Source organism: Fusarium vanettenii, assembly GCF_000151355.1.
Source record: "Fusarium vanettenii 77-13-4 chromosome 8 genomic scaffold NECHAsca_11_chr8_3_0, whole genome shotgun sequence".
NCBI lineage: Eukaryota > Fungi > Ascomycota > Sordariomycetes > Hypocreales > Nectriaceae > Fusarium > Fusarium vanettenii.
The window spans coordinates 809,811-828,377 of NW_003315873.1; the positions used below are offsets into that span (position 1 = coordinate 809,811).

The 18,567-nt window shown below is 52.7% G+C and overlaps 6 protein-coding genes across 6 annotated transcripts; 5 read left to right on the forward strand and 1 right to left on the reverse strand.

The window, feature by feature from the left end:
* The first annotated feature begins 1,132 nt into the window (after positions 1–1,132).
* NECHADRAFT_63150 (uncharacterized protein) lies at positions 1,133–2,056 on the forward strand. Its single transcript, XM_003048347.1, has one exon. The coding sequence runs from the start codon at positions 1,166–1,168 to the stop codon at positions 1,829–1,831; it is 666 nt and encodes a 221-aa protein (XP_003048393.1). The 5' UTR covers positions 1,133–1,165; the 3' UTR covers positions 1,832–2,056.
* A 2,154-nt stretch (positions 2,057–4,210) lies between these two features.
* NECHADRAFT_105166 (uncharacterized protein) lies at positions 4,211–5,824 on the forward strand. The gene is made up of 2 exons (XM_003048348.1): positions 4,211–5,506; positions 5,560–5,824. The coding sequence occupies exons 1-2, from the start codon at positions 4,385–4,387 to the stop codon at positions 5,602–5,604; spliced, it is 1,167 nt and encodes a 388-aa protein (XP_003048394.1). The 5' UTR covers positions 4,211–4,384; the 3' UTR covers positions 5,605–5,824.
* A 623-nt stretch (positions 5,825–6,447) lies between these two features.
* On the forward strand, positions 6,448–11,045 carry NECHADRAFT_95828 (uncharacterized protein; the record flags this gene model as incomplete). The annotated part of the gene is made up of 4 exons (XM_003048349.1): positions 6,448–6,710; positions 6,764–7,818; positions 7,952–7,955; positions 8,024–11,045. The coding sequence occupies 4 exons, from the start codon at positions 6,448–6,450 to the stop codon at positions 11,043–11,045; spliced, it is 4,344 nt and encodes a 1,447-aa protein (XP_003048395.1).
* A 919-nt stretch (positions 11,046–11,964) lies between these two features.
* NECHADRAFT_84169 (uncharacterized protein) lies at positions 11,965–12,369 on the forward strand (the record flags this gene model as incomplete). The annotated part of the gene is made up of 1 exon (XM_003048350.1): positions 11,965–12,369. The coding sequence occupies one exon, from the start codon at positions 11,965–11,967 to the stop codon at positions 12,367–12,369; it is 405 nt and encodes a 134-aa protein (XP_003048396.1).
* A 190-nt stretch (positions 12,370–12,559) lies between these two features.
* NECHADRAFT_105167 (40S ribosomal protein S24) lies at positions 12,560–13,635 on the reverse strand. The gene is made up of 3 exons (XM_003048536.1): positions 13,446–13,635; positions 12,957–13,204; positions 12,560–12,904 (listed from the first exon to the last, which is right to left on the reverse strand). Exons 1-3 carry the CDS (start codon positions 13,526–13,528, stop codon positions 12,825–12,827), a joined length of 411 nt encoding a protein of 136 aa, XP_003048582.1. The 5' UTR covers positions 13,529–13,635; the 3' UTR covers positions 12,560–12,824.
* A 394-nt stretch (positions 13,636–14,029) lies between these two features.
* On the forward strand, positions 14,030–15,127 carry NECHADRAFT_95830 (uncharacterized protein; the record flags this gene model as incomplete). The annotated part of the gene is made up of 2 exons (XM_003048351.1): positions 14,030–14,266; positions 14,336–15,127. 2 exons carry the CDS (start codon positions 14,030–14,032, stop codon positions 15,125–15,127), a joined length of 1,029 nt encoding a protein of 342 aa, XP_003048397.1.
* Between the last annotated feature and the right edge of the window lie 3,440 nt (positions 15,128–18,567).

Genomic DNA, 18,567 nt, shown 5'->3' on the forward strand with positions numbered 1-18,567 from the left:
GAAACATGGAGGCCACACAGAAGGGCCGGGATTGCCAGGCACAGGACAGGGAGGTTGACGGGAATCAGGTACAGCGTGGCATCGCCAGGCACAAGATGGCCCAACCGCCCAGTCAGAGGCCTTCTCACTGCACCTCCCCATCACCCCAACCCTGTCCAGTGGCGCTCCAGGCCTTTTGAGTGCGTGCGTCTGCCGCCGTGCCGGGCCCTGACTAACGCACCGTGCCTGGCAAAGAGGGATGGCAGCCCGGACTGACCTAGTCAGATCCAGGCCTAGCGAGTGAGCCATTTTCCTCTGCTAGGGGACGGTCGGCGCGTGGGTGGGAAGCCCTCCCGGCAGCCAGCAAGACGGAGGATGCCAGAGACAGGCAGAGTTGACTGTCACTGGCTGCCCTTGGGCCTTGCACACCATCAGAAGCCTTTCATGACTCCATCAGGCTATGAGGATTTTCATCCGAAGCTGCTGTACCGTCCCATCCCTATCGGCAACGTGCCGAGCGGGTCCACGTCGCCTCCTCTTCCCACGAGTCTGCCCTCACGTTTCCATGGCTTCCACGGCCAATCGAACAAACCGTCACTGCCCCCTTTGACTAGTGACATGCTACCGGGGGTCGGCATCTCGAATCATGGAGCCGCCCTCCCTGACTCTGGAGCCTGACTCTGGGGTTCGAGAATCTGCCCTGCTCAACCTGGCAGTTCCACCCGTGGAGCGGTCACTCTCTCGGCGTCGTCCAGGTCGGCATTGGGAATCTGTTTCGCCTCGATGCGTGTGAGCTGTGCGTAGGTTCTTTGTCTCCGCCCTCGCAAACCTCCTCCATGGACCGTGGGCTGCTCACCCACACCCCCAGAGTCCATCTCATGTATATAAGGTCCAACACCTCCACCCCAGATACACTCCCTTTCTTCTAGACCATCACCACAACACATTCTCTCGTGATATTCCTTCCTTTCCAATCTTCTTCGTCACTCCCTCGGCTGGCCGTCGCCAAAAACAGACCTTGATCTGAGATCAGTCCTTTTGCACAACAACTCACTTGTCCATTCCTTTATTCTCTCCGCCGTGCGTTGAGAAAAGCAAGTCGAGCCAGTCTCCAACTATACCATTCAACTAGTACAAAAGCTTTTTCACAAGACTTTTTACAAAACACCAAAAACAAACAACCAAAATGTTTGCCAAGTTCACCGCCGTCCTCGCCGCCGCCTCGGCTACTCTGGTCTCTGCCAGCCCCATTGCTCCCCGTGGCTCTTCTGGCTCTGCCAGCGTCACTCCCCACGACCAGTACTCCAGCAGCATTGGTGTCCTGGGATGCAAGATCAACACCAACCGTGTTGCCTACTGGCCCGGTAGCGTCGACTGCAACAACATCTGCGTCAAGGTCTCCAACGAGGGACGCTCCGTCTACCTCCTCAAGATCGACTCCTCCGGTGGTGCCCACGACATCTCCTACGATGCCTGGAACTACCTCGGCTTCGGCAAGTCTGCCACCGCGGACCCTCAGATGGGCGGTGGCATTGCCATGAACTACGAGTATGTCGATGCTTCCAAGTGCAAGGACCTCATGGACGACGGAAAGCTGCCCCTCGCCGCCGCCAACAGCATGAACTACGTCGCCTCCTGCCTCAGCGAGCCCAAGAGCTGGGTCGCCCAGAACTACGCCCTCTACAACATCAACGACCCCGTTTGCAAGCACGGTGTCGATGAGAAGTGCCACCTCAACCTGGCCGTCAGCAACCAGCCCCAGTGCCCCAGCGGTCTCGGCTCCGTCAAGGAGACCAACCTCAAGGTCGAGAACATCCTCTACGGCACTGGCAAGAAGGTCACCGCTCTGTAAAGAGACAAGACAGGATTGAACATTTTGGTCTCATTGAATGATGATCACAATAGAAGAAACCCGCCACCCTGGTGAAAACCAGGATGTATGCCACTCGCTACGACCGATATGAAAACTTGGGAAGGATACAGGATACAGGAAAAAAGAAGACTTTGTTTTTGCCATTTCATTCGCTTCATGTACATACTTTGATGGAAACAAGGTCAATACCATTCACATTACTTCACATGCACTTTCACTCTATGCTTAAAACGTCACTCATGCGTGATATGTCGTCTGTCGTTTTTCTTAGCGGCTTGATGTAAGCAGGCTCTCAAGTCTGCCCCTGGTGCCCTGTTCTCAGCCCTCCCCCCTTACATCCCTGCCATTCTCCTCAGCCCTTTGCTTTTTGACGCTTCCCCCTCTTGAGGCCCTTTCGACTTTTTTCACGAATCACACGAGAGCGGTCAGCCTGGGAGTTTCACCTGTCGTTCTCCCAAGAGCTTGGTCCTTGCCAAACTCTTTTTTAGCCCAACGTTTGCGCTTAAGGGGGTGGCTGGCCAATAGAAACCTGCAGGACCAAGGATTCATGTGCAGTTGAGAATCGGCCACGAGGGAATTTGAAACGAAACGTTTAATTAAAAGATGCTTTGTTTTCTGCCTTGGCCAAACCTTTTTTTGCCAGTTGCTTTGTTGTCCATGCATGATCAGCGCTTGCCCTTGTGGAAATCTGATCTTGTGATGAGATGTGCTGGCTAGACTTGCCCCAACTTCAAACACACAAAGAGAGCCTGATGGACAAAAGATGGCACGGTTAACCAACGAGAACAGACCACGCAGTTTTCCTAGATCTAGGGTTTTTCGCTCAGAGTTTGTCCGACAAAGATGTGAAACAGACTTCGGTTCGGCAAGGTTGGGGTAGAATCCCGGGAGGAACCTGAACCCATGCTATTTTTCCCGTGCGATCTGGCGGCCGGGCTGGGAAGGATGACGGGACAATCAAGATGAGACGGGGTGAGCAAAAAACGCCGCAGGCGCTTCGACGCGGCGTCTAAATGTCGTCCAGGGGCTAGATGTGCTGTACCTGCGTCAAACAGGGCTGGGGGTGGCTCATCCCTTCTCTTGGGACGGGACGCCGCTGGGGTTGGGAGGTGTAACGTAGCGGTCAGGTGGTTCGGTGTCGGTTTCGAGGTGAGGTGATGGGGAGAAGGTTTAAACGGTGGTCATGACCGTCTTGATGGTTCGTGAAACGGAGATGGGCTTTTGAACGGACGAGGGCGATGTGGTGCGATGTTGTGCAGTGATGAGTTTCATGTCAAGGCTGTGTTGAGAGCTGTGTTCCTTACGGGTCATACTCGATACTTTTTGATCCTATGAGAAGGGAATTCTCGTCTTGGCAAGGAACGATGTGATGACTTTAAGCTTCTTATGCTGTCGAGGCTCATGTCCGAGTTGTATGGTTTTTATTGGGTATTCATGACGCCGTCCAGCTTCATCATGTCTAACGATCAATCACTGTGTCGCAATCCCTTGCTTTCCTCTCCTCATCAGGCTATCACATGCCTTTTAGTCAGATATGAGCTGTAGCGTTGTCCCTTTCGTGTGCGGTGTAAGCCTTCAATTGTATCGTCAAAATGGCCCAAAGAGGCAAGTCGAATATATCGTGTGTCTTCAAAACCTCCCACGCAACACGGACCACCCAACTTGACAGGGACAACTCTAGTCGTATGTTAAGCTCAAATGGTCTCTCAATGTTAGTCTGTCCTCGCTTTACGATCATGACAAAGAAGAAGTCTCATCATGTTGCAATGTGCAATAAAACTCCAAAAATGCTTCAACTCTCAAAATTACCCTACACATCCTCATCATTGATAATTAATATCCATCACCGAAGAAAATCCGCCTCTCATCGAGTCAGACGATTGGACGATTGGAAATGCTTACAGAGACGCTCAGTCAACGGCGCCCCACGTGCCGGCTTCGGTCCCCATCGGCCGCATTCGCCGAGGTTCTCTCTAGCTCGGGGTTCGTTCCCCACGCCGGAAACACTGTATATCGTGACTGTTGCGAAGTGGCTGTTATAGCGGTGACTGCCGTCAGCCGAGAGAAAATCTGACTGTATCGAATAATTACGTAGGAGGCAGACGGATAATGTACCAAAATGTCGGATTCAACGGCTCAATTCAAGGTTCTCTACGGAGTCCGGCACGCGAGCATTGTTAAACCTGGAAGTAACCGCGCGGGATGGGTATCGCGGATGACTAATATGATACCACCGCACTTGCACCCTTGAACCCCACTCACCCGGCCATCAAGTCATGGTTCCGCAAACTATCGCCATCGCTGAACTTGGGCCGCTCAATTGACTATTGTTTCCCTACAACCTACGACGCACAATTTCTCTGTACCTCTGCCCATTGAGTCCTGACCCTCGGCAGCCTTGCGACACCTCACGCCGACCAATGCCCATCTAGCGACCGCCGCCTTTGACCCGACGAAACTTGCGACTCGACGACCCTTCGAACCCCTCCAAAATCCGATCGCGGCGCCCACCTGCCCGCCTCAAGCCAAAACATGCCGTCTGATGCCATGTCAGGCTCACCGGCGGGCTCTAGCACTGCTCTCCCCTCCTTCTACTCCCCCAAGACACAGAATGCCGACGAAAAGCCCCCGTCGTACAATGAAGTCGTTGGTCAAACCCTTGAGCAGTCTATAGAAGACTTGTCCCTCTCCCCCGCTCCCTCCACTTCCGCCTCCGCCTCCGTCTCCGCTCACGCCGAGGGCCCCGAGACCCCCATCGGCCAACCACCCCCGCCGTCTCTGCTGTCGCCCGCCTTTACGCCGCCAAGCACACCCGGAACATCGACACCTGCGACTCCTGGACCTCGTGGTGTTCCAGTTGATAGTTCAATTACCTCGGGAGGATGCGGCTCCAAGCGGCCCAAGCTGCTTGAGACACTTCCACATGTCGAGTGTGTCGTCCGCGCCCGCATTCCCACAGTCAATGGTACCGAGATGTTTTTGCACCTCTACACCAACAATGTCGATAACAAGGAGCACCTTGCCATTGTGTTTGGAAATGACATCAGAAGTAAGAGTCTGGATGCTGTCCAAGAGGGTGAGACCGAAATGGATCGCATGGTGCGTGGCGCATACACAGGTAAACTGTTTCCCGGTCGGGAAACCAGTGGTATGAGTGGATCAAATACACCAACGGGAGAAGCGTCATCGCGACAGGTTCCTCTTGTCAGAATCCATTCCGAGTGTTACACAGGCGAGACAGCATGGTCAGCGAGATGCGACTGTGGCGAGCAACTTGACGAAGCTGCGCGCCTTATGAGCCAGAACAAGGCCGGCGGTATTATCATCTACCTGCGACAAGAAGGACGCGGAATCGGTCTTGGCGAAAAGCTCAAGGCGTACAACCTCCAGGACCTTGGCTCGGACACTGTTGAGGCGAACTTGCTTCTGCGACACCCCGCCGATGCTCGAAGCTATGGTTTGGCCACGGCCATGCTACTGGATCTTGGCCAGAAGGATATCCGACTGCTTACCAACAACCCCGACAAGATTCGTGCGGTCGAGGGCCCTAACAGGGAGGTTGTGGTCAGGGAGCGTGTGGCTATGGTGCCTCTGTCTTGGAGGGGAAGGGGAGGTTTCCGGAGCCAGGAGGTGGAGGGTTATCTCAAGACGAAGGTGAGTCGACCACGACTCTTTCTTTCAAGATGCATCAGCTAACAATACCACAGATCGAGAAGATGGGTCACATGCTAGATATGGGAGGACTCCAGTAAAAAATATGCGGGCTGTTGTTTGTTTGAACACCAGACAAGTCAAGACTCGAAAGAACAAGAGAACGTATGGGAGGCTTGCTGATTATGATAATGGAGTTTGCTGTCGCTGGATGGGGTTACTCTTGCTGGCGTTTCTGGGTGGTAACTTTTGGTGATGTAACTGTAGACAATACGCCGTCTCGGCGACCTGCATTATTCCTCATCTTGTGTCTTCTCATGGAACGGCAGAGTCTATTCCCTGTGCTTGGCGTGTAAGTGACATGGCCATCTCCCAAGTCTTTGGCTTGAGAGTGTCATAGCTCTTCTTCGATTGGGCCCAGGGCCTTGGCAACCTCTGTCAAAAGAATTCGACTTGAAGCTCAAGAACTTCATCACGAAGTTAGGCTCAAGTTGCAAATTGGCACACGCGGATATTGATAGGCCAAGTACTCCGTGATACTTGAATTGCCATGCTTTGATGGGCGTCGCGCATGGCCCTTTTTCCAATATTTGCTTGCATGTCTGCATAGGTTGAGCTTTGCCTCTTTGTTGCTTCAAATACCGACATCAAGGGATTTGTTTGTCAATTAACACACGCTTCTCATTTTAATGGCCAAAGATGCTCTCACAACTCACAATTACCTTCTTCGCCTGCGGGACTCGAGGGCAGTGGGGCGCGGAAGGTACGAAGGTACGTACCTTCTAGATTTCAACAGGGACTTTGAGGCAGGCGCGTCAACTTGAAGCTCGCAAAATCGCAACCTCAATTTCTGCCTTTCCAACTTCCCACCGTTTTTAATAGCGCTTCTTTTCATTCTCTCAATAATAATGCGACTGTAGCACTAGCCATCAAAAGCTGCTACAATGCCCTCCCAGGCGATTCGCTTGCGCCTCGTCGTTCGTCGACACGCCGTCCCTGAGGTCAAGCTCGTGTGGCCCTGCGTCGCATCTGATGACCTCACAGTTTCCAAGCTCCTCGCGCAGGTCAACGAGGTGATTCCGCTCGAGAGCGGAGATTGGGGACTGGAGGACTATGCTGTAGAGCTTGCCGACGACAAGGGAGATAGCTTCGAGCTGCTGCATTTCCAACAGGTTGGCAAGGTCTTGAAGGCAGACGACCAAGTTTTGTAAGGGCCTTTCCTCTAACCCTCGCGCAATATTCAAGGCTTACGTTTAATAGGATTCGATCGCTCCTCACAGACGACTTGCGACGGCGGAGACTTAGCGGACGACACCAGATTTCTGAGGATGGCAAGCACCTTATTGACGGCCTTGCTTTTGGCAGGCCGTGGCTGAGGCAACCACGAGATCGACCATCCCTCGACTTACCGCCACGAAAACGAGCTCGAATCACACACGAAGAAGAACTCGACGAACAAGATGATTCATACTCGGACGAGGAACACCAGTCAGAACAGCTTCTACTTGAGGATTCTGAGTCGCATGCTGTGGATGAACCAGGCAGTGTAACCGTCCGCGCAAGGTTCATCGACATCGACCCGACTGTCGACTTTGAAGAGGACGAGATCGATAATGGCGATGGAGACTTCTTTCCGGCTCGGGATATCGAGGCGGAGCCTGCCATGGACGATGAAGTTGACGAGATGAGCGACGAAGAGGAGCTGGATGTGGACTTGACTGAGGAGCTGAGACTTTTGCAAGAGGATAATGCTCTGGTTGAGCAAACACCACCGGTAGAACAGCACACTCTACTGTCCAGCAACAACAACAGTCAAGATCCGCAAGCCCTTCTTCCAGCTTACACCTTTGATCTCTCGCTTCTCGACAAGATCACAGCACTGCGAGCAGCGTTCCCCTTGACCTCGATATCTACGATACAATCTGAACTGCTTCGACACGAGAAGGATCTGCGGACAACATTCCAGGCCCTCTCCAAATCAAATGAGCCAACACTCAGTTTCGATGAAGTTATGGACCGCGCTCTGCTCGGTATCAATGACAGTGATGATCAGCCAGGGATTCTGAGACAGGAAAGCCCAAGACTGGGAGACTTTGGCACCGCAGAACTCCAATTTCCTGGACGTCCGGAGCCTGTGAACACAACACGCCCATTGATTGAGGAGGTTGAGTTTGCAGAGGACCCTGTTCCAAACCTGGTCAGTCAGGTAGAGAGTGAGCCGCGACCAGCGCTGATCACCGTGGTGGAAGAGGAGGCTTCGAGCGACACCAGCAGCTCTGACTCGGACTCAGATTCGGAATCAGACTCAGATGATGGTTCCAAAGACGACTCTGACTCTGATGGCTCCCGCAAGAGCTCAAAGGCAGACTTGAGCTCTGACAGCGATTCTGACAGAGACTCCGACAGCGACTCTGATGATTCCGATGACTCTCCAAAGGTTCCGCGCAGAATCGTAGTCTCCTCGCGTTATGACGATGCAATGGACATATCGAGTTCTGACGACAGCGACTCGAGTGACAGCGATTCCGACTCCGACTCTGATAGTGACGATGACAAGATCGCTGTTGCTGTGGAAAAGTACTCAGATAGCTCCGACGCCAGCAGTGATAGCTCTAGCAGCAGCGATTCTAGTTCGAGCGAAGACTCGGATTCGGATTCAGAACCTGAAGAGGTATCTTCAAAAGCAAAGGCCCAGAGATCACCACCCAAGTCACTCAAGCCTTCTGCACCTCAACTAATTGTCGAGGTCAAGGCTGCAGACGCTCTCTCCCAATCCACTGAGGAGCCTGCTGCCCCCGGCGCCGGCCTGTCAAGGACAAAGAAGAGGAATGCGAGAAGGCGCGAGACCAAGCGTCTCAAGGCACTTCAGGCCCTGGCAGATACACCGTCTCAATCTTCTGTCAACGGGGACGTCAATGAAGAAGCCGAGCTTATGGCACGAAAGCGAGCGCTTCTCAGCGTTGTCAGTGATGATCATGAAGATCAGGCCCCAGCGCCGTCTACAGAAAAGCCCACCAACGAGGCCAAGGCTACGGAACCTGCAGCACCCATGGATGAGGCACCAGAAGTGGCGGCCGCTGAAGAGGCAGTTTCAAGCGCAGAGCCCAAGGCCTCACGCCGCCTTAAGGTCGACATGGGCGCCGGACGAAGACTCTTGCTTGGTGCCCTTGGACTGAAGAACCCCAAGTCGAAGGCTGAGGAAGACAAGCTTCGAAAGAATCTCATGAAGGATGTGAAGCCTTTGGAGAACCCTCGGGTTCAGAGCAACGAGGCAGCAAAGAACGACGCTGTTGCTGAACTGGAACAGCCAGATGAAGATCCCGACGCGTGGCGAGAGAAGATCTCGTATCGCGCTGTTGAATGCTGCCATGAGGGCATGGTGTTGAGCGAACCACCATTCCCGTTCGTGCAGCGATGGGATCCTCAACAGCAGTACGGATCCATGAGGAAGCGGAAGAGAGCCTCACAGAACTTCTACGATGAGAGCTACTACGACGAGAATGAACAGGCGTATGGCGATGAAGCAGAGTGGAATGATGACAGCCAGCAGAAGAAAAAGAAGAAGAAGAAGAAGTCCAAGAAGGGAAAGTCGAAGGAAAGTAGCTACGACGAGGATGAATATCTCGACAGCCACTTCGACGCCAGACAGGAGAGTGCCGATGCGGACGTGGTGCTGAACTATGATGACGTACCAGCCAAAAGCAACCTGGAAAGCAGCCAGTTTACGGACATGGATGATCTCCCCTCGTTGCCATCGGACATCTCTTCTCTTCCCAGCCTCGACTTTTCCGAGGTCAAGCCTGGTATGGTCATGACATGGAAGCAGTTGCTTCTATCGAAGGCAACCAACTGGCAGCCCGAAATCTTGCCCGTGACAGGAATGGTTCTTTCCGTTGATGCGGACAACACCCTTCACGTCCTACTAGCAAAAAGGGACCGTGAACGGAATGACAAAGAATATGACCAGCACACAGGCAAGCGGGTGTATGCCAAGTTTGAAGCACCAGACCTGGATGAAGACGAAGACGAGGAGGATGATGGACGGAGGGAGATTTCCTGGGCAGAAATGAGTGACCCAAGAATGGTCCAGCAGGCGCCATCGCCCAGCATGTTGGAGACATCGACCAACGGCCCAGAACTCACAACCGAAAAGCAGCAACATGCACAAAACGGGGATTCGGCGGAGGACAACAAGGTTAGCGAGAGACAAGATCACGATGGAACTAAAACTGAGGAGTTAGGTACACAGGAAGTGAGAACCGAGGTGGAGGCCGATCTAAGGGAACGGGCAGCAGCAGCCAAAGCTACTGAGAGCAACAATTCAACCTCGATCCCTTCTGGCCAGGCGCCTCCGCGGCTCGAGCTAACGACGTCCGGAGACGACACACCAATCAGCAGCCTGGTCCGAAATGCCGACACGTCGAGCGACATGGTTAACAGCCCTTCACGACAGTTGCAGGAAACGTTACACGCGGCCATAGCACGCGAGGAGCACACTCTGTCCCACGATGCAGAGGGTGCTACAGCAGGGGAGATGGAGAAGGAGGTTGATGAGATAGGGGATACAGAAGATGTTGCAGATGTCGACATGGAGTCGAGTGCTGGTGTTGAAGGGACCGAGTTGGATGCTATCATTCCGGATAGCATAGCATCTCCAGAACTTCCACCACTTCCTTTAAAGAACATGGGACCCATTGATCACCGAACTTTGGCGGTACCTTCGTCCGTTGGTAGCATCCGCAGTGGACGACAGCCGCCTTCGATTAACGGGCATGAAGATCTCCTAGAGGAGTGTGTTGAAGACTCAGCAGTTGCCGAAACGATACAGCGACCTCACAAAAAGTCGCCCAGCCCACGCCCATCTTTGAGAAGCAGCAGCCCGTTTCCTTCATTAGAAGAGATCTTCCATACAGCTGCCACGTCAAGACAGACACAAAGCCCGGCGAGATGGACACAACAGTCAGTGCTACAATCGTTGAAGCCTGGCAAGGGGGACTTGGAGTATGAAGAGGCGATGCGGAAGCTCGATGAGGGCGAGGACGACTCTGATCGGTCACCAGATCGTAACAAGTCCCTTCGCAGCTTGTTCCCGAACGCAACACAACCGGAACCCTCAAAGAATTCGTCGTCGCTTCAGCCGGTCAAGGTTGAGGCGCCGGTCAAGACTGAACGTCCTGCAACACCACCAACATCACAGAAAGTCAAGCGAGAGTCACCATTTGTGATCCCGGAAGGCAGCCAGGTTATCGAACTGAGCTCCAGTCCGCCCTCTGTGCAGTTTGTCGAACACTACGCCGATGACAGCGTGGATGGTACTTATCAAGATAACTCAATGCCCCAAGGTTCCGGCTGGGTTCAAAAGAATTTTATGACGCGAAGTCGAGGGAAGAGTGTCCCTGCAGCAGCTGCATCGGCAAGCAACAGCACAGGCTCGCAAACTCGGCCTGCTCGGGGACGGACATCGTTGCCACCGGCTCGGGATGTGACGGCGAGCGCCTATAGCCAGATCAAAGGACGGAGAAGGACGACCCGCAAATTCTAACAAGGAAGGGAGTATGGAGGTTCTGGGGAATCGGTCAAGGGTTTTGGGAACAGCCTTGGGTTCGGTTATGCAAGGAAGATAAAGGCTAGGGATAATGGAAGGGACAAGGAAGTGTAGATAACCTGTATATCAAGAAATGTGTACGATGACGAGACAGAACGGGACCTGGCGTCAGCAAAGCCTGACGTGTCGAACAAGTCCTTGGTCAGGACAGGGTTAACGGGCATTATGAACAAGAAGGCATAAGGCAGCCAGACCAAGAAAACCCATTCAATTCATCCGTCCAAGACTAGGCGTCTCATGTGAGGTACATCACGAACCGATTTTTAGCTCTAGGGCTGTCTCAGTGCGGGTTCAGAGGGGTTTTGGAACCAAGAGCTGCATCACGAGCCAGACCATGTCAGCCAATCGAGTTGTCAGACTTGGCGGATGATGCAGCGAGACAACCCCAACTTTTCAAGTTCACGTTACCACACGCTCCGCATCTTTTTCTTTAAGGATCTCTTGTCTTGTCTCATGAGCTCATGGGGGATTCAAGCTGTTGGCTATTCGTTGTTCATTTGCGTCATGGGGGGAGTCAAAGGGGGGGTAAGAGGGTTCAAAGGTTATATTGTGTGTAGTCTTGTCGGGAACCTCCAGAACAATCTTCTCTTGTTCTCTCGTTTCTTTCCTTGTTGGAATTTTTCTTGTTACCTTTTTATTCTCTTCTTCATACGCCTTGTTGCGCTTTGTTCCGTGTTCTGGTTGAATTACACAAGTTCGCTGGCTGGTGTTCCGACGAAACTTGACGACTATATAACGACACGCCGACTTTACGAATTGAAGAGAAAATCACTATCAAGCCTTTACGCAATACGTTGGACTATTGCAGACAATTTACCTACGAAGCATAAGCCTTTTTGTTAAAAGAGTCGCAACTATGGCGTCACGATATACACGCATCATCTTTACCCTCTTGGCCGTTCTGTGCCTCACAACCACAACTTTTGCCATCCCAACGGCTGAACAGCCCGCGCAGACGATTTCTTCTCCTACACAGACGGTGGCGGCTCGGGCTTGCGCCGTAACGGCGAGGCAGAACACAAATTACAACGAACAAAACCCGCCGCCTTTCAACCCGCCCGTGACTGCAGCGCCCACTCAGGAGGATGCGCTGGCTAGTCTGGGGTGGAAGCAGTCTACCTACTATGAGTGTCGGACGAGGGATGGACAGGAGCGCTGTGGATGGCATATTCCCGTTTACAAGGCTGGTGCTGCGGAACGGGGGAGTAATTTGGGGTTGTTGGTTGTTGGTGTTGCCGTTGCGCTTGGTGTTGTCATGTAAAGGGTGTGTTTGACTTGTCGAGTTGCATTGCGTTGCGGGAGTTGAGGAGTTTATAGATTCTGATTTTGATACCCAACTGCTGGGAGGCCTTGAATTGAATTGATTCAACATTCATATCTTCGTTCCGTGATATCCGTCGCCTATTTATCAAGTGAGTCATCCATCAACATCACAGAAAAAAAAGACCCGTAAGATAACCAGAGATGTAATATTTTTTTGGTCCGAAACCCGAAACACCATTGATTTCATGCTAGTGTATTGAGGAGAGACCGTGAAAGCCAGGCCCTCACCCCCCCTAGCCGAGTCCAGAGCTCCCCAACGTCGTCCGCCGGCGACAGGTCCCTGTACCTCACGCCGACGGATCGGGGATGACGGACGCGAGGCCGCCGAATGCACAATACCACAGCTCCCCAACAACCAGCCCGAGGATATACATAGACATAATTGCCGGTCGCTTATTTGTCCTTCTTCGCCTTGGCACCCTTGACCTTTGCCGTTCCGCGGAGGGTCTTTTGTCGGTTCTTGCGCTGCTTGCCTGGTGTGTGTTAGCATCTGATGCCTCCGTCGTGATGAGTATGGAGACGCACGCTGCTGTCGCGAGGCACGCTCGGCCTTGGTGGCGAGGCCAACCCGCACCAATCGGTACTGGGGCTCAAACTTCTTCATGGCCTCGGGGGAGTCGTAGACGAGGGCGAAGCCGGTGGTCTTGCCGCCACCGTACTGGGTTCGGAGGCCAAAGACGGAGATCTGGTCCTTCTGGGCCTTGTAGAGGCCGCCGAGCTTCTCGCGGAGCTCATCCTTGGAGATGTTGGCGCGGTTGGGGTGGAGGATGTCACTGAAATCGCGTCGAGTCAGCCCAAGTTTTCCTGCCATGCCTGGTCCTCTGTCCATCCTGCTCATAAACGCCTGCCCGCCTTTTCCCATTCTCTGGACAGATATATTTCGTGTATCGTGATATCTGGTGCACCGCGGGCACAAACCAGACCGTCCGAGAAATGCAAGACGGGCAGAGCGATGATGATCTTGATGGACGAAGGAACCGCGCGAGGGGTATCAAATTCTGAAGGGTCACTCACACGACCATCTGCTTGCGGCCCAGCAGAGGGTTGCGGATGAACTTGCGAGTTCGGAGGGTGACGGGGGAATCGTTGTCCGCCATTTTTGCCGATTGTCGTGATGGTCTCTGGGGGTGAGAGTTGACGGGGGGAGAGACTGGGGGCGCAGCGGTGTTGTCGTGGAATTGAAGTTGTCGCGGGCGGGACACACAGTCTAGGCAGAGGGAGAGCGAAAATTCCGATTTCCCGTGTCGCTTAATTGGGTCCAACCCTAAACAGGTGCAGGGAAAAATGCTTGTGCGTTAGTTTGTGCCTTGGATCTAAGGCGGTGACCATCCACGAGGGCTTTTTTTCATGTTTGTCACGTGAATGTGAAGGGTCCTCGGAAGAGCTTCGGATGAATTATCGCCGAAATTGTTAGTGAGACTCTGCGTTGGTGATCGAGGTGCAACTCCAGTTTGAGTGGAGATACTCCTCAAGCAATATCCAATGGAGTCGCTTTTCGAGACTTCTCGAATGGCTTCATGATGGTCTGTTGTCAAGATACTTCAAACTGATGCTGAGGGGAACTGTCACAGACATCAGAACTCAACACGTTTGCTAACATGGCTTCAACGGCACGCCAAGTTAACCGGTTTTGCCATCAATATCTCCAGCTTGAACCCGAGTTGGACTTTCCCGAGCCGGCTCTCCTCAAGACTTCTCAAGTCCAGGATGCTCTCTATACGAGACTGTTCGCAGATGATGCCGTTCGATATGGCCCTCCACAACGCTACCAGCTTCGGGTTCTCAAGGAGCTCATGTCTCGAGTTGAGGCCAGCATCGATGACTGGGATGAGTATGTAAGTCGTATTCGAAATCGCTTCTGATGTGTCATTATATGTAGTCCATGTCTTTCTAACAGGCTGTAGGGCGTATCTGATGACTTGATGTCTGCTCTCTCGGTGCTACTTGCAACACCACTCCCTGCTGAGGTTTCATCTGTTCAGAAAAAGTGCTATGTCACATACCATCTTTCCGACCTATGTCCAGAGGCTTCACTTGAGTCAGCCTCTCAATCACCTCACATCACGATTCTCGAGAATCGTTCTCTCATCTCGGCATCGGGGACCACTGGCCTTCGCACATGGGAGGCTGCTCTTCACTTGGGAACATACCTCTGCCAGAACAAAGACCTTGTTCAGGACAAGCGTATCTTGGAACTCGGCTCAGGTACAGGCTACCTGTCCATTCTTTGTGCAAACTTTCTCGCCTCGACGCATGTGCTCGCATCCGATGGCTCGGATGATGTGATCAATAACCTCCCCGAGAACTTCTTCCTCAACAACCTTCAGGATTCGACCCGCGTGGTGCCAATGGAGGTCAAGTGGGGACACGCACTCATGGGCACAGAGGAGGAGAAGTGGAATGGTGGACGTGCCGTCGATGTAGTGCTCGGAGCAGACATTACCTACGACAAGAGCGTGATACCGGCCTTGGTTGGGACTATTCAGGAGGTTTTCGACCTTTACCCACGTGTGGAGGTCTTCATCTCTGCGACCCAGCGCAACGAAAAGACCTTTCAGGTGTTTCTGGACAAGTGCCAGGCTAACGGGCTCGCCGTGGAGGATCTAGAGTTTGAGATTCCAACGCGCGAGAGACAGGAGGGTCCTTTCTACAATGACAAGGTCGCTATCCGGATCTGCAAAGTTTCAAAAGAGTAACCGGAAACTTGGGGCATTGAAACTCGACGCCATACCCGTTCCATCCAGAGAATCGGACGAGAACCAATCGCGGCACTACGATACTCCCCATACATTCCAGTCGTTCAACCGAGGCGTTGACCGTCGACACAACGGAGGGTCTCGGCCGTGGCGCCAACCGCCGACTTGCTAGAATGCGGCGCCGATTATCGTCGGGATACCCGGAAGAGAGCTTGTTGGAGACAATGAGAGCTCCAGCAGAGCTATTCGCAACAAACTCGGCTACCCGGGACTTGGCCGTCAAAGGGTCATGCCACTGGATCATCAATCAGACCACGACGGGCGTCGGGGACCCGCAGTTCACCAACACTCTTACATCCCCGCTAGGAGATTTTCCTCTGTTCCCCATATGATCAAGGAACCCCGACGTTTCGGGTGCAGCTGATAGGGCAATTGCGTGGTCGTCACGATATGTAGATGTGCATATGGATATACGGACATCGTCACACCACTCTGCCGGGTTCACACGATCATGTCTCGGGATTTGGCTCCTGACATGGGCCCATCATTGGCTGACTTTCTTCATACGGGGTGCATTTGATGGGGTTTGAGGGGTCAATTGACTACGCAATTCAGCTGGACCCCATTGTTCGTGTACCAAAATACCAAGACTCCCGAGCATCGACATCTAGACTTGCGTGCCAGATCCAAAGCGTAACAAAGAGCTTGGACCAGACTCGTCATCAGGGCTCAACACGATGTCCAGAATCAAGCCTCCAAGACCCCTGAGGGCGATTGGGTTTGCGTCGGGGAGAAGCGAAGGCGGGTTTGGCAGTTCGAGGCTTTCGATCCAAAGGCTCGAGAGCTTGGGTTGATCTAAGCACCGCGATTGGTTCTACCCCACCTTTGATGGCGGCGGGTGGTGTCAAGGTGCGCAGCGTTTTGGCACATTGAAACATTCCCATCTGGATCCATCAGTTCGGTCAGGTGGGGTTGAGGGGGGGTGCTACGAGGCATGAAGTCATCCATCCGTCGAAAAGCCAGGAACGTGGCACCCATGGTCTGCCGACGGAGGATGGGCTTGTAGAAGCAAGGTGAGCCACGGGGTCAGCGGCCGTGGACGAGAAAGAGGAGTCGGCGATCCGGGCCATGGCAGACCGGGGAGGTTTCTGTGTCATGTTGGGGGATGGAATGCGAGCTTGGGCCTGTCAGGTACGGCGAGAACAACTCCGAATCGACGCCATGATGGTGCCAAGGAGGAGGCATGTGCGTGAAAGGTCTAGCCACAGGTGAACAAGAAGTTTGGGACGTCGTGAAGCTTCGCACTGTGCCTGTATCTATATCTCAGGGTGATAACAAGTAAAGTGGTGTAGCTGGAGGGCTTGTAAGTTGTCTCGAACAATTGACAGGCAAGTAAACGACCCATTTGACGTATGCCATTACACAAGGTCGAAACTCTTGCCTCGAGGCCTTGACAGTATGAAACGTCATGGTCTGCTTGAGCTGCTTGAAAGTGTCGAGCCCCTTGCGTAATGACCTGCCACGAGGAGAGCTCTCCCCAGATGACCTCGCAGTGACGTCTACCCTAGACATTCTGGAGTATCTTCTCCTGGGTTATACACCTACATCATTCTGGACGAATCAGTGAAGAGAAGGCAATCGAACAACCTTTTGCCCAATGCATGCAAGGCAGATCAAAGCATCCGACGTCTATCAAAGCCTGGGGAGATTAGCATCGAAAAAAGCCCTTCCGTCATCCTTGACCGGAGCTTGACCCTTGCTACCCGGAGGACCGGTCAGTGCTAAAGAACTTTTAGGGGGTGATGGTGAGAATTTGGGGTAAAATTGTAGAGAAAGAGGGGAAAAGAGATGGTCTGGTGCTAGAAAGAAGCTTGTGTGAAACCTGTGTCTCTCTCCTCAGCGGAGGAGGCTTTTTTTTTCCCCTTCAGCTTTCTGTTAGGCGGTATGAGGTGATGATGCCTCAGACAACGTCATGTGGTTCGGCAATCGGCTATGCAAGTTTGAGGTGAAGGATGGATGGCCTCACGATTGGAAACCCCTGGCAACAAAGACAAGGGAAGGGACAAGCATTCTTCTTCTACAGCTTCCAAAACTGGATTTCGATGGGAATGGGACATCTCGGCGAGTTTGCCATATTGTGTCTCTCTCTGTCTGTTCTGCCCTGGGCTTCTGGGAATAGAGCTCCATTCTTTATTTCGGGAACGTTGTGAGAATGAACAGGGGGGATCCCGGTATCTCCAATTTGGCCCGGGGTTGTTCGAGAATGGGCTATCATCATTTTTCAGGGGGATTTGCTGCTTGATTTGCTTCTTTTCATAAAAAAAAAAAAAAACCTGTTATCGTCATCTCACAGGCCAGTTCTGACGACCATCCATCACCCCACGAATCTCGTGTGTGTGAGTGTCTATTTTGTTTCTTATCAGTAGGTGTGTCCAACATAACCGCCCGGTCAGAATAACTAATTAAAAGGCTCCCGCCTGTAGCCGGTCAAGGGTGGTCACCAACCGCCTAGAGCTAAAAAAGATTTTGGTTCGTGATTGCGGGCTACCATTACCTTATCACCCCCCCAGACCTGGGAGGCACAGTGCATGGTCTGGGTGCCAATTTGAGGTCTGAAGCGCGTACGGATATTGGTTTCTGTCTGGAAGGATAACAATGTGACCTCTTGCATATCTGCTTGCTACTACTGCAACGTTCTTCCAACTGCCATTAGATCAGGCAATTCTTTTTTGAACCAGCTGCATATCTGCACGTGGTCAGGCGTCCCCCAGCATTACACTTGGGTTTCCCCTCTTGATCCAGTTTATGTATGCGTGAGATCTCTTGCATTTCGCTCGCGTAAACCATTTGCAGTAGCAGCACGGCAGAGAAAAGGGGACCCATCCAAATGCCAGTTCAACACCAATCGCCACAGCACGAGCCCCCCCTGGAGCGGGCGGCGCCACGGACTCGAACTACTGAATGGTTGTTTGTTGGTAAGAGAAAAAACTGACAGATTAGATTCTTGTTATCCACACTGGAGTCTCTGATGCCAAGGAAGAAAATGGAGCTTGACAGGCTTTCTTTATCGCTCAACACCGACCGGGCCACTCCGGGAAGGCATCGTGAAAAAATACGCAACACAATAGCCAAGGCACGGATGGGTTCGGTTCTCCAGAATGCCCGCTTTATCCACTATGTATGGGACCGCCCGCCACCAAGGAAGAAGGAAGGCCTTGGGATCGAGTCCATTCCCAGATCGGGGGACCTTGACGAGAGATGCAGAGTCAAGTTATTTCTGTGTTGCAGCGACAGGTTTCTTTGTCAGACTCTTACTTCGTGTTTGACAACAAAATGTTCTGGAACGTTGGAATATCACAAGGAACGAGACACCTCGTATCCTGGTATAAGCAGAGAATCGTTCTTGGTCAGACACTTTTGTTCAGAGACACACCTTGTCT

Excerpts from the sequence above, each read along its gene's own strand:
- NECHADRAFT_63150 (XM_003048347.1), top strand. The coding sequence starts at position 1,166 with ATGTTTGCCAAGTTCACCGCCGTCCTCGCCGCCGCCTCGGCTACTCTG.
- NECHADRAFT_105166 (XM_003048348.1), top strand. The coding sequence starts at position 4,385 with ATGCCGTCTGATGCCATGTCAGGCTCACCGGCGGGCTCTAGCACTGCT. Across the intron at positions 5,507-5,559 it reads AGGGTTATCTCAAGACGAAG|ATCGAGAAGATGGGTCACAT; the intron begins GTGAGTCGACCA and ends ACAATACCACAG.
- NECHADRAFT_105167 (XM_003048536.1), bottom strand. The coding sequence starts at position 13,528 with ATGGCGGACAACGATTCCCCCGTCACCCTCCGAACTCGCAAGTTCATC. Across the intron at positions 13,205-13,445 it reads GGCCGCAAGCAGATGGTCGT|TGACATCCTCCACCCCAACC; the intron begins GTGAGTGACCCT and ends ACGCGATTTCAG. Across the intron at positions 12,905-12,956 it reads GCGTGCCTCGCGACAGCAGC|GCAAGCAGCGCAAGAACCGA; the intron begins GTGCGTCTCCAT and ends AACACACACCAG.